Source organism: Meles meles, chromosome 20 (assembly GCF_922984935.1).
Source record: "Meles meles chromosome 20, mMelMel3.1 paternal haplotype, whole genome shotgun sequence".
Taxonomy (NCBI): domain Eukaryota; kingdom Metazoa; phylum Chordata; class Mammalia; order Carnivora; family Mustelidae; genus Meles; species Meles meles.
Genome location: NC_060085.1, coordinates 25,498,507 through 25,513,364, shown reverse-complemented (window position 1 = coordinate 25,513,364; position 14,858 = coordinate 25,498,507). Strand labels below are relative to the sequence as shown.

The following is a 14,858-nucleotide window of genomic DNA, read 5'->3' as shown; positions in this document are numbered from 1 at the left end:
GATCAACACTAGCTGGGCTGATTTAAGACTAATGTTTCTTCTTCGATTACTTACCATGTCAACCAAACTTCCTGTTAGAGCCACATTCTGACGCAACTCTAAACCACCTGGTTCATGCACAAAGGCATAAAATAAAATTTGTAACCATCTAAATCTCCTACTGTAGCTGAATTTCTCATTATCCCGCCTGGTCATTTCTTCATAACCTCAATTCCAAGCAGGTCTGTTCCACTTGTGACATAACTGGAGAGCCAAAACTATTTTTTTTTTTTAAGATTTAGAGACAGAATCCCAAGCAGACTCAGCTAAGCACAGAGCCTAACATGGGTCACCATCCATGACCACAACCTCATGAAACCAAGAGTCAGTCACTTAACTGACTGAGCCAGCCAGGTGCCCCAAGTCAAAATTATTTTAGCTAAGCTTGCAGATTTACATTCCTACCTAGATAGTTAGGCCCAGTCCAAATTGGGCCTTCACATTTTAGGTAAAATGTCAGCCACATTTCCCTTAAACCAGTATTTCTCACCTCTAAGTTCCTACACTTTACTGGTTTCTGACTTCATATATACACAAGCTTTGATTTTACCTATATATATATTTTTTAAAGATTTTATTTATTTGACAGAGAGAGATCACAAGTAGATAGAGAGGCAGGCAGAGAGAGAGAGAGAGGGAAGCAGGCTCCCTGCTGAGCAGAGAGCCCGATGCAGGACTCGATCCCAGGACCCTGAGATTATGACCTGAGCCGAAGGCAGCGGCTTAACCCACTGAGCCACCCAGGCGCCCTGATTTTACCTATATTCTGAGCAAATATTTTGTACTTTTGTCCCACACAGCACTAAGTAACTACGGAATCAATCCAGTCCATAACGTACCTTTCCTTGCTGAAAGAATTAATTTTCAGAGGCTCTTCTTCCTAAAGGGTAGAAAAATGCAGATAGGAGTAGCAGTACTGCCGTATGTCCCCACAAATACTTGTTAAAAGTTGAGATAATCTGAGGATGATAACTGAATAACAGATATTGGATAATGGGACAGATTTTATATTTTTCCAATCACAGAACCAATGCAATAATTCCTGACCTTGTAAAATTATCCTCTGTCTGTATGAACTACAAACAATTTTAAATGGCTATTAAAACAATGAATAGCATTCATCTATACAAGGTTAAAGTGTCAAGTTTTTCTGTAAAGGACCAGATAGTAAACACTTTTGGCTTTTTGGGCCATGTGATGATCTCTTACAACTACTCTAAGCCAGACACAGACAATTCATAAAAGCATGAGCATTTTTATAAAACTTTTTATAAATCTTGATTTACAAAAGCAGCATGATGGATTTGCCCACAGGCCATAGTTTGACAACCCCTAGTATAAACCAAAGTATATTTCTTAAATTCTTTGCCACCTTGTCAAAATACGCATGTGGGGAACTGTTGTCAATCTAGAAACATCAATACATACTTTTAAAATATTTTTAAGATAGAACAGTTTTACCTTTTTGATTAGATGCCACCTGAACCTTGGCTCAGTTTCTTGAGATGAAGGAAGAACTGGTGAAGTGCCTCTATTTTGAGAGAGATGTCCAGGACTATTTCTTTCTACCAAATTAAGCAGTTCCATCTGCCTTCTCACTTTTTTTTCTTCTCTCTGCTTTTGAAGCTGTTTGGGGTACTTTTCTGATGCTGGAATATACCTTTTGAGTGGTTTGTTTATATTCCAATCAGGCCTTTTAGGACATTTCTTCATATGTGTTTTCTCTGTCCTTGCAAACTCATTACACTGATCATCATACCAACTGTTTTCTTTTTCTAGGTTGGCTCCTTTAACCTGATTTACTAGTTCCTCTTTGTCTTTCTTAGTGTTAAACTGTTCGTTAAATTCTGCAGGAATCTCAGGAGATGAACAATTTAGAATTTCCGTCTCTATTACTGTTCCACAGAATGATTCTGCATTGGTGAATGTTCCTGTATTTAAGTCATCTAAAGAAAAATTTCAGAGTATTAATTTTTAATTGTTGTAAAACACAGAATTTATTACTTTTTTTCAAAGGCATTATAGTTTTGTGGGGTTCCCACCCCCAAATTCTGTATAATTAAACAACTTTCTGTTCTCCCTGCCAGCTTCTGGCAACCACCATTCTACTTTCTGTTTCTATGATTTTGACTATTCTAAGTACCTCATACAAGTAGAATCATACAGTATTTGTCTTTTTATGAGAGGCTTATTTCGGATTAGCATAATGTCCTTGAAGTTCACCCATGTATTTGTACAGCATGCATCATAATTCCTCCCTTTTTAAGGCTGAGTGATATACCATCGTAGGTGTATATCACACTTTGTTTATCCATTCATCTGTCAAGGGACAACATTTGGATTGCTTCTACCTTTCAGTTACTGTGACTAATGTTGCTATGCACACTGGTGTCCAAATATCTCTTCTCACTTTACAGCTCTTTTGGGTATATACCCAGAACAGGAATTGATGGACCATATGCTAATTATATTTTTGGATTTTTTGAGGAAATGCTTTATGTTTCCTATAGTGACTACAGTATTTTGCGTTACCAATAGTGCACAAGGGTTCTAAATCTTACATTAAACCATTTTTAAGTGTACCATTCATCGTACCAAACAAACCCACAGTACTCCACAATTTTCAGACGCTTTCATTTACCCCAAACAGAAACCCTACATCCACTAAGTAGTAACTCCACATTCCACCCTTCCTCCCCACCTCACTACCTTCCATCTCTATGAATTTGTCTGCCCCATTCTAGATTCCACAAGTGAAGCTATAGGGTATTTGTGTTTCTCGGCACTCCTGCCGAACACATTATTTACTCAGCAAGGTGCCTTGGTCATCCATGCCATAAAGTGTTTCACAACTTAAGAAGGTTCAGTCTTTTGTGGAGCCCAATGCCGGACTTGAACTCACAACCCTGAGATCACGACTTCAGGTAAGACTGAGTCAGACACTTAGCCATCCAGGCTCCCCCAGATGATTTGTTCTTAACATCACATAATACAGACCATTTTTTAAAAGAAACTTTTCACAGGACTGTCCTGGCTTTCACTTAGAATATATAAAAGCCATATAGAGTATCATCTTGTCTATCTAAGAATATTTCCTTCTCAGCAAAAGTCTATATTTTTCATATCAGTGGTAACTGACAAAAAGGTGAGATGTTAAGTTTTTTTTCATAACTTGGCTTGAAATTAAAGTACATAAATATACAGGATCTGGAAAATGTCCTTCCATTGTCTGAAGTACTGGGAAAATGTCTCTTATACCTCCCTTCGTGGAGTCAAATTTTTAGGGAAATGTTGATGAAAAGTCATGTTGTGTTTTTTTGTACTTTTAGATCCATATGACTCATATACCATTATTTTCGGCTGCAGACCATCACTAAATCACAAAACACTGGAAAAGTTTATGCAAAAAAGACTTCGGAAATTTTCTTCTTACATGTTTATGGATGTATTCAGCTCTAATAGCTGTGAAACCAGTTGAACAATTTCACAAAATTTCAAAATCTTCGACGCATGATTAAAATTTTAAATACACAATTAACTAATGAAAAAAGGTCTTGCTACACATTAAAAAAAATTAATACTCCACTTATTGCTCTCTTATCCTGGACACTTACCAAGTTTGTTATTCCAGGATGGAGATGCTCTAGGGCCAATCCCTAGTAAGGCTGCCTAGCCTGCACCATTCTAATACTGGATATCTTCTTTTGCCACTCTATACCCACTTAACACCTTTTTCTACCATGACTCTGCCCGGGCAAGCTAGACTGGTATGAACCGTTATCAATGGGTTCCTGAGTCCTCCAACTTCAGTCAAGAGGGTTCACTGGCAGATTAAAGGGAGGAAAGCAAATGAAGTCAGGATATTTATTCCACTGGCTCATTCCCTGTATTGACCTGAGGCTGACTCTCAAAGTTACCTCTAACACAACATTTGCCTTCTAGGTTCTGGTAATCAGCTTAGTTGCTATTAGCACCGAAGTCATGAACTACCTCTGATTCCCTCACACCCAGTTTTTTTGGAAATGGTCCCTTTCTACATAAAGCATCCTGAATTACTCCATTTTGGACCTGACTGATTATTTAGAGCCACTCAGTGATAATACACATAATTTCACTGTCTTAAGGAATTATTTTCACTTTCCCTTAAATGTGTAGGATTCATATAATTCTGTTACTTATCTGGACATAGGGAAAGGACTAAACCGATTCACCAACCTTAAGCGCAAGGTATCAAACAATACCAAGAGCTCATAAGCAGAATAATTTCAGATAAGTGAGCAGCTTTCAGGTAAGTAAGTAACCCAAACCTTCTCCTTGAGGTGCAACGGGTTTGAACCCTACACTGGGTTTTTAAGCTTCTAAGATCTGATCTTGAGAGAGGAGTTCCCAAAACATCTAGCTTAGAAAGCCAATAGGGCTGATGTCTATGAGACCCATGAAGTTATAGCAGAAGGCAAAAATGCCTGTTGTGTGGACTAACTTCCCCCAAGGCCCAGCAAAGATGCAGCCAATAGTACCCAGAGTTACTAATACAAGTAAACGAACTTCTTTTCACATAAAGTGTTGGCCTAAGGGGCAGGCATCTAACTTAATCACATATCTAGGGACTTACTGGGATACTATTCCAGGGAAGTAAGGCTGGCAGGCACTACCTCCATTTAAAACACTAGGCCTGGGCGCCTGGGTGACTCAGTTGCTTAAGCAACTGCCTTCCGTTTAGGTCATGTTCTGGGAGTCCCGGGATAGAGTCTGGCATTAAGCTTCCTGCTCAGCAGGGAGTCTGCTTCTCCCTATACCTCCCCCTGTCCCCCACTCATGACTGCTCTCTATTAAAAATAAAAACTTTAGGGAAGAATTTTAAAATAAAGTAAAAAAAAAAAAAAATAGGCCTACTATGAACCTCCAACAGATGCTATCTTTAGAGTTCTAGCCCCCACCCCACCCCACCTCACCCCAACCAGCAGGTGTCATCTTCATGCTTTTCCTGACCTACTCCAGAGGGCCAATATCCCCTGGAAGGGAACTTTTATACATGTCTGTTGCCCTGTATTTTATGTCATACCCTGGATAACCAAGCCCTGGAGGCCAGGGAGGCTTCTGCTTGTGGTCCTAGTGGATTATATATATTTATATATGTTAAAAGCTGCTGCCTGAAGGTCTGGCTTCCATCAGCTGAATCTAAGTGCTGACTCAACTACTCCCCTCTCTAGACACTGACCAGTCTTGGCACACTCAACTGCTGGGAGCTTTTATAAATAAAACTGGCTGCAGGGACTATCACAAAGGTTTGAGAGACAACCAAGAGCACGAGTAGGGTTGAACAATAAGGTTCAGTGCATACATGAGGCCCTTCTCCAATCCTGGGAGAGGCAGTTGTTATAACTGATGCACACAAACCAAGACAGAATGAAGAAACCAGAGGAATATGTTCCAAACAGGAGAATAAGATAAAACCTCAGGATAAAAACCTTAAATGAAAAAATTTACCTACTAGAGTTCAAGGTAATGGTGACAAAGATGCTCACAGACCTTGAAAGAAAATGTAAGTGTTCAGGGTACCAAATACAAGTCACAGAGCTGAGGAATATATTAACTGAACTGAAAAATACACTAGAAGGGTTCAATAGAGACTAGATGATACAGACGAAAGGATCGGTGATCTCAAAGGCAGGATAGTGGAATTCATCCAATCAGAGCATCAAAAAAAATAAAAGTGAAAATAGTTCAAGGAACTTATGGGACAACACCAAGCCAATAAATATTCAAATTATTTGGAGCCTCAGAGGAGAAAAGCAGCAAAAAACTTATTTGAAGAAACAATGGCTGAAAACATCCCTAACCTGGAAAAGAAACCAATATCTAGATTCAGGAAGCACAGAGAATTCAAAGTAAGAAACACAAAGAACCCATCACTGAGATTCTTAAAATTAAAATGCTGAAACGTAAAGACAAGGAGTGTATCTTAAAAACAGTAGAAAATCAACTTGTTACATACAAGGAACCCTCATGAGATTTTTTTAGCAGACACTTTGTAGGTCAGAAGACAGTGGCTCAATATATTCAAAGTGCTGAAAAAAATACTTCCAGCCAATTTTATGTGGCAGAGTTATTCAGAATTAAAGGAGAGTAAAGTTTTCCAAACAAGCAAAAAATAAAAGAGTTAAGCACCACTAAACTGGTCTTAATGACTGAGTCACCCAGGCCACCCCACCACTAAACTGGCTATAAAAGGAATGTGAAATTTCTTCAAGTTGAAAACAAAGGGTGCTTAACAAGAAAACTTATGAAAATAAAAATCTCATTAGTAAACATTAGTACAAAATAAAAGTAGTGGGTTAATCACTTTGAAAGCTAGTCTGAAGCTTAAAACAGAAAAGTAGTAAAAATAACCATAACTGGAATTAGCTGTGGGATATGAAAGATAAAGATACAAAAGATAAAAAGATGTGAGACAGAGCTTTAGAGTGCTCTCAAACTTAAAATTGTTACCAACTTTAAAAAGACTTATAAATTAAGTTATATGTAAGACTAAATGTAACCACAAAGTAAAAACCTATAGTAGACACACAAAAGAGAGATTCACAAAAGATCAAAAAAAGAATCTAACAATACTATTAAAGTCATCAAAACGAAGAGAAGAAAGGAACTAGAAAAAAATGAACAAAATGGCAATAACCACACACCTATCAATAATTTCTTTAAGTTTAAAATGTACTAAATTTTCCAAATCAAAAGATGGAGTGGCTGAATGGGAAAGAAAATTAGGCTGCCTCTAAGAGACTCATTTCAGAAGGAAACACACACAGAATGAAAATGGATGAGAAAAGATGTTCTATGCAAATGGAAAAGGAAGTGAAGGTAGCTACACTTCTATCAGACAAAATAGACCCTAAAACAAAGACTGTAATAATTATGAGACAAAGAAGGGCAATACATAATGATAAAGGGGTCAATCCAACAGGAGAATATAACATCTGTAAATATTTATGCACTCAACACAGGAGAACCTAAATATATAAGGGAAATATTACCACACCTAAAGAGAGAAACTGACAGGAGTACAATAATAGTAGGAGACTTTAACAACCTATTTATATCAATGCATAGATCATCAAGAGAGAAAGTAAAAAAACATAAGACCTTAAACATTAGACCAGATAAACCTTACAGGCAGATTCAGAAAATTTTAAAAGTAACAGAATACACACTTTTCACAAGTACACAAGGAACATTTTCCTAAACCTTACAGGCAGATTCAGAGAATTTTAAAAGTAACAGAATACACACTTTTCACAAGTACACAAGGAACATTTTCCAAGACAGATCATGGTATGGCACAAAGTCCGTTTTAATAATCGTATTCATGGAAATTCAAATTACACCATGCATTTTTTTCAACCACAATGATACAAAACTAGAAATTAATAATTACCTGAGGAGGGGCGCCTGGGTGGCTCAGTGGATTGAGCCGCTGCCTTCGGCTCAGGTCATGATCTCAGGGTCCTGGGATCGAGCCCCGCATCGGGCTCTCTGATCAGCAGGGAGCCTGCTTCCTCCTCTCTCTCTGCCTGCCTCTCTGCCTACTTGTAATTTCTGTCTTTCAAATAAATAAATAAATAAATCTTTAAAAAAAAAAAATAATAATTACCTGAGGAAAACTGGAAAACTCACAATTATGTGGCGATTAAATAACATGCCACTTAATCAATGGGTCAAAAAAAGTAAAAAGAAACAAATGTCTTGGGACACCTGAGTGGCCTCTATTGAGATGATCATATAATCTGTAGCTTTCATTTTGTTACTCTGTTGTATCTCAATTTATTAGCAGATGTTGTAACATCCTTGCATCTCTGTAATAAATCCTACTCAATCATGGTATATGATCCTTTTAATGTATTGTTGAATTCTGTTTGCTAATATTCTGTTGAGGAAATTTTTTAAAAATATTTTTATTTATCGGAGCGCCTGGGTGGCTCAGTGGGTGAAAGCCTCTGCCTTCCGCTCAGGTCATGATCCCAGGGTCCTGGGTTTGAGCCCTGCATCAGGCGCTCTGCTCGGCGGGGAGCCTGCTTCCCCCTCTCTCTTGGCCTGCCTCTCTGCCTACTTGTGATCTCTGTCTGTGAAATAAATAAATAAAATCTTTTTAAAAAAGAAAAGAAATAAATGTCTTGAGGCAATTTAAACTAGAAATACAACACATCAAAACTTGCACGATGCAGCAAAAACAGTTCTAAGAGGGAAGGGAAATTTGAGTGATAAATGCCTACATCAAGAAACAAGAAAAGTCTCAAATAAACATAACTTTAAATCTCAAGGAAATAGAAAAACAACCAACCAAACTCAGGACAAGGAAGGAAATAACGAAGATCAGAATGGAAATAAATGAAATGCAGATATACAATGACAATACACAGTATCAATGAAACTAAGAGCTGTTTTTTTGAAAAGATAAACAAAACTGACCAACGTTAGCTAGAATCTTCAAGAAAAATAAGAGACAACTCAAAATCAGGATAAGAGACATGACAAAGATACCAAAGAGATGCAAAGGATCATAAACTACTATCAACAACTGCAAATGAACAATTCAACAACCTAGAACAAATGGATAAATTCCTAGAAACATACAACCACAAAGAAAAATCCAAACACACTTATTACTACTAAGGAGAATTAATAATTAAAAAAAAAAAAACCTCCCTACAAATAGAAGACCAGGCCCAGATGGATTCGATGATGAATTCTATCCTACATTCAAAGAAGAATTAATACAAATCCTTCTCAAATTCTTCCCCAAAACACAAGAGCAAGGAACACTTCCAAACTCATTTTATGAGGCCAGCATCACTCTGATACCAAAATCAGAGAATACTGCTACAAGAAAAAGTTATGGCCAATACCCATGATAAATATAGATGCAAGAATTCCTCAACAGGGACACCTGGGTTGCTCAGTGGGTTAAGTAGCTGCCCTCGGTTCAGGTCATGATCCCAGGGTCCTGAGATCAAGCCCCACATCGGGCTTCTTGCTTGGCAGGGAGCCTGCTTCTTCTCCCTCTGCCTGCCTGCTGCTCCTCCCTGCTTGTGCTCTCTCTCTCTCATTATCCCTCTCTCTGTGTCAAATAAATAAATTAAAAAAAATTTTTTTTTAAGATTTTATTTATTTCACAGACAGAGATCACAAGTAGGCAGAGAGGCAGGCAGAGAGAGGGGAAAGCAGGCTCCCCGCCGAGCAGAGAGCCCTATGCGGGGCTCGATCCCAGAACCCTGAGATCATGACCTGAGCAGAAGGCAGAGGCTTTCACCCACTGAGCCACCCAGGCACTCCGATAAATAAAAATATTTTTAAAAAATTTCCTCAACAGAATATTAGCAAACAGAATTCAACAATACATTAAAAGGATCATATACCATGATTGAGTAGGATTTATTACAGAGATGCAAGGATGTTACAACATCTGCTAATAAATTGATACAACAGAGTAACAAAATGAAAGCTACAGATTATATGATCATCTCAATAGAGGCAGAAAAAGCACCTGACAAAGTTCAAATCCATTTATGATAAAAATTCTCATATACAAGTTATGTATAAAGGGACTATACCTCAAAATAAGACTATATATGTATGCCAAGCAAGTAGCTAACATCATACTCAGCAGTGAAAAGGTGAAAGCTTTTATCTAAGATAGAGAACAAGACAAGGATGTCTATTCTCCACACTTTTACTCAACATAGCACTGGAAATCCTAGCCATAGCAATTAGGCAAGAAAAGGAAAAGGCATCTAATCTGGAAAGGAAGAAGTAAAACTGTCACTATTTACAGATGACATCATTTATATACAGAAAACTCTAAAAACTCGGCCAAAATCTGTCAGAAAAAAGAATTTCCATAAAGGTGCAGGATATAAAAATCAATATACACAAATCTGTTCTGTTTCTATACGCTAATACTGTTAAGAGAAATTAAGGAAAAATCCCACTTGCAATTGCATCAAAAATATAATACTAGGAATAAATTTAACCTTGGAGGTAAAAAACGTGTACACTGAAAACCTAAGATACTACTAAAAAAAACTGAAGAATACACAAATAAATGCAAAAACATGCCATGCTGACTGGAAGAATTACTATTCCTAAAATGTCTATATTGTCCAAAGTAATCTGCAGACTCATCACAATTCCTATCAAAATTCCAATGACATCTTTCAACAGAAATAGAACAATCCCAAAATTTCTATGGCAACACAAAAGACCCTAAATAATGAAAGCAACCCTGAGAAAGAACAAAGCTGGAGACATCACAGTACCTGATTTCAAACGACCTATAGTAATCAAAACTACAGTACTCACATAAAAACAGAACAAGGTGCCCAGAAATAAACCCACACTTATATGAAGAGTTAATTACAACAAGGAATCCCAGAATACACAATGGGGAAAGGACAGTCTTTTTAGTAAATAGTGCTGGGAAAACTGGACTGTCAAATGCAAAATAATGACACTTGACAACTATCTTACGCTATACACATAAATGAACCCAAAATAGATAAAATCTTCAATATAGAACCTGAAACATAAAACCCCTAGAAATGAAAACATAGGCAGTAATAAACTCCTTGACATTCATGTTGGCAATCGTTTTTAAAATCTGAGTCTAAAAGCAAAGGCAACAAAAGTAAAAGTAAACAACTAAGACTGTATCAAACTAAAAACATTTCTTCACATCAAAGGGCAAAGAAAACCAACAAAATGAAAAGGCAACCTACTAAATGGGAGAAAATATTTGCAAATAATATATCTGATAAGAGGTTAATATCTAAAATATATAAATAAATCATACAAAAGAACAAGAACCATATGATACTCTCAACATATACTGAAAAAGCATTTGACAAAGTACAACATCCTTTTTTGATCAAAACTTTTCACGGTGTAGGGATACAGGACACATACCTCAGTATCATCAGAATCCCACAGCGAATTTCATTCTCAATGGGGAAAAACTGAGAGCTTTTCCCCTAAAGTCAGGAATATGGCAGGGCTGTCCACTATCACCACTGCTAGTCAACACAGTACTAGAAGTCTTAGCTTTGCAATCACACACCAGAAAGAAATAAAAGGTATCCGAATCGGCAAAAAAGAAGTCAAACTCTCAATCTTTGCAGAAGACATGATACTTTATGTGGATAACCCAAAAGATTCCACCAAAATCTGTCAGAAAAAAATTCCATAAAGGTGCAGGATAAAAAAAAACTCAACACACATGAATCTGTTGTGTTTCTATACACTAATACTGTTAGAGAAATTAAGAAAAAAATCTCACTTGCAATTGCATCAAAAATAAATAAAACTGCTAGAACTCATACAGGAATTCAGTAGAATATCAGGACATAAAATAAATGCAGAGAAATCAGTTGTATTTCTATATACCAAGAACAAGACAGAAGAAAAAGAAATTAAAGAGTCGATCCCATCTAAAATTGCACCCAAACCATAAGATACCTAGGAATAAACCTAACCAAAGAGGCAAAGAATCTGTACTCAAAAACCTATACAGAATACTCATGAAAGAAACTAAGAAGACACAAAGAAATGGAAAAACGTTCCATGCTCATGGATTACAAGAACAAACATTGTGAAAATGTCTATGCTACCTAGAACAATCTACACATTTAATGCAATCCCTATCAAAATACCACCAACTTATTCAAAGAAATGGAAAAAATAATCCTAAATTTTGTATAGAACCAGAAAAAGATCCCGAATAGCCAGAGGAATGTTGAAAAAGAAAACCAAAGTTGGCAGCATCACAATTCCAGAATTCAAGCTCTATTACAAAGCTGTGATCATCAAGACGGTATGGTACTGGCACAAAAACAGATACATAGATCAATGGAACAGAACAGAGAACCCAGAAATGGACCCACAACTCTATGGTCAACTAATCACTGACAAAGCGGGAAACAATGTCCAATGGAAAAATGAGTCTCTTCAACAAATGGTGCTGGGAGAATTGGACAGCCACATGCAGAAAAATGAAACTGGACAATTTCCTTATGCCACACACAAAAAACAGACTCAAAATGGATGAAAGACCTCAATGTGAGACAGGAATCCTTCAAAAATCCTTGAGGAGAACACAGGCAACCACCTCTTCCACCTCAGCCACAGCAACTTCTTCCTAGAAACACCGCCAAAGGCAAGGGAAGCAAGGGCAAAAATGAACTACTGGGACTTCATCAAGATCAAAATCTTTTGCACAACAAAGCAAACAGTTAACAAAACCAAAAGACAACCAGCAGAATGGGAGAAGATATTTGCAAATGACATGTCTGAAAAAGGGGTAGTATCCAAAGTGTATAAAGAACTTACCAAACTCAACACCCAAAGAACAAACAATACAATCGAGAAATGGGCAGAAGACATGAACAGACGTTTCCGCAAAGACAACATCCAAATGGCCAACAGACACAGGAAAAAGGGCTCCATATCACTTGGGATCGGGGAGATACAAATCAAAACCACAGTGAGATACCACCTCACACCAGTCAGAATGGCTAAAATTAACCAGTCAGGAAACGACAGGTGTTGGCAAGGATAGGGAGAAAGGGGAACCCTCCCATGCTGTTGGTGGGAATGCAATCTGGGGCAGCTGCTCTGGGAAACAGTATGGAGGTTCCTCAAAGAACTGAAAATAGAGCTACCCTACAACCCAGCATTTGCACTACTGGGTATTTACCCTAAAGATACAAATGTAGTGTTCTGAAGAGACACACCCACCCACATGTTTATAGCAGACTGCAATGTCCACAAAAGCAGAACTATGGAAAGAGCCTGGATGTCTATCAACAGATGAATGAATGAAGATGTGGTGTGGTTACACACACACACACACACACACACACACACGAACGAATACTATGCAGCCATCAAAAAAACCCCGAAATCTTGCCATTTGCAACAACATGGGTGGAACTAGAGGCTGTTATGTTAAGCGAAATAAGTCAGTCAGCATATGATCTCTCTTATATGAGGAATTTGAGAGGCAGGGTAGGGGTTCATGGGGGGAAGGGAGGGAAGAATGAAACAAGATGGGACCAGGGAGGGAGTCAAACCATAAAGAGACTCTTCATCTCAGGAAACAAGCTAAGGGTTGCTGGGGTGGGGTGGGGGGGAGGGATACGGTGGCTGGATTATGGACATTAGGGAGGGTATGTGCTATGGTGAGTGCTGTGAACTGTGTAAGACTGATGATTCACAGACCTGTACCCATGAAACAAGTAATATATTATACGCAATTTAAAAAAAAGAAATTATACAATGCAATAACAAAAGCAAAGATATAATCTGATTTTTAAAATGGACAGAAGATTTGAATAATTTTTGAAGGAAGACCTACAGATGGCTAACAGCTACATAAAAAGATGCTCAACATCACTAATTATCAGGGAAATGAAAAATCAAAACCACTGTGAGATATGGCTTCGCACCATTCAGAATGTTGAGTATCAAAAGAGAAGAAATGACAAGAGTCGGCAAGGAGGTGGAGAAAAGAGAACCCTCATGCATTGTTGGTAGGACTTATGAATTGGTTCATTTCCACTAGGGAAAATACAAAGATTCCTCAAAAAGTTAAAAGAAGAATTACCACATGATCCAGCAATTCCACCTCAGGATATTTATCTGAAAGAAACAAAACCACTAACTCAAAAAGATGTATGCACTCCTGTGTTCACTGAAGCATTATTTGTAATAGTGGAGACATGGAAGCAACCTAAGTGTCAGATAAATATAAAGAAAATGTAGTGTTTAAATACACAAAGGAATATTATCCAGCTATGAAAAGAAATGAAATCTTGCCATCTGTGACCACATGGATGGACCTTTAGGGCATTATACTAAGTTAAAAAAAAAAGACAAGGATTTGGAATAGAAGGAAATAAAGAGATTCCCAGACAAACAAAACTAGGAGTTTATAATGACTAAACTACCACCCTGCAAAAAATATTCAAGGTGCTGATAGGGAAAAATACACAGTAAAGAATATTTTATCCATCAAGGATTTGGAATAGAAAGAAATAAAGAGATTCCCAGACAAACAAAACTAAGAATTTATGATGACTAAACTACCACCCTGCAAAAAATATTAAAGGGGACCCTTTAAAGTTGGAAAGAAGGACCAAAAGCAACAAAGTCTAGAAAAGGGAAAATCTCCAGGAACAGTGACTTTACAGGCAATACAATGGCACTACCGTCTTATCTATAAAAATTCCTGAATATCATAATTCCTGAGTGTAAATGGACTAAATGCCCCATCAAAAGATGTAAGGTATCAGAATGGATTAAAAAAAAAAAGATCCACCTATATACTGCTTACAAGAGACTCATTTTTAGACCTAAAGACACCTCCAGATTGAAAGTGAGGTGATGAAAATCAATTTATCATGCTAACAGAAGTCAAGAGAGAGCCAGACAAGGCATGTTTAATATCAAACTAGATTTTAAACCAAAAAATATAATATGAGATGAAGGGCACTATCTCATAAACAAGGGGTCTATCCAACAAGAAGATCTAACAATTGCAAATATTTATGCCCCCAATTTGGCAGCACCCAATATATAAGTCGACTGATAACAAACATAAACAAACTCATTAGTAACAATAGAAGACTTTAATACCCCCACTTAACAGCAATGGACAGATCATCTAAGCCCAAAATCAAAAGAAAACAATGGCTTTGAATGACACACTGGACCAGAGGGACTTAACAGACATATTCAAAACATTTCATCCTAAAGCAGCAGCAGAATACACA

At 37.4% G+C, this 14,858-nt stretch overlaps 1 protein-coding gene across 6 annotated transcripts in view; it reads right to left on the bottom strand.

Annotated features, from left to right (window-relative positions):
- CCDC66 (coiled-coil domain containing 66) overlaps positions 1-14,858 on the bottom strand; it is a 78,854-nt gene that overhangs the window by 16,868 nt on the left and 47,128 nt on the right. For all 6 annotated transcript variants that reach the window (XM_045991163.1, XM_045991162.1, XM_045991164.1 and 3 more), the window contains 2 exons: positions 1,501-1,985; positions 879-919 (listed from right to left, as the gene is read on the bottom strand). In XM_045991163.1, coding sequence (XP_045847119.1) covers positions 879-919; positions 1,501-1,985 — 526 coding nt within the window. The remainder of the gene's footprint in view (positions 1-878; positions 920-1,500; positions 1,986-14,858) is intronic.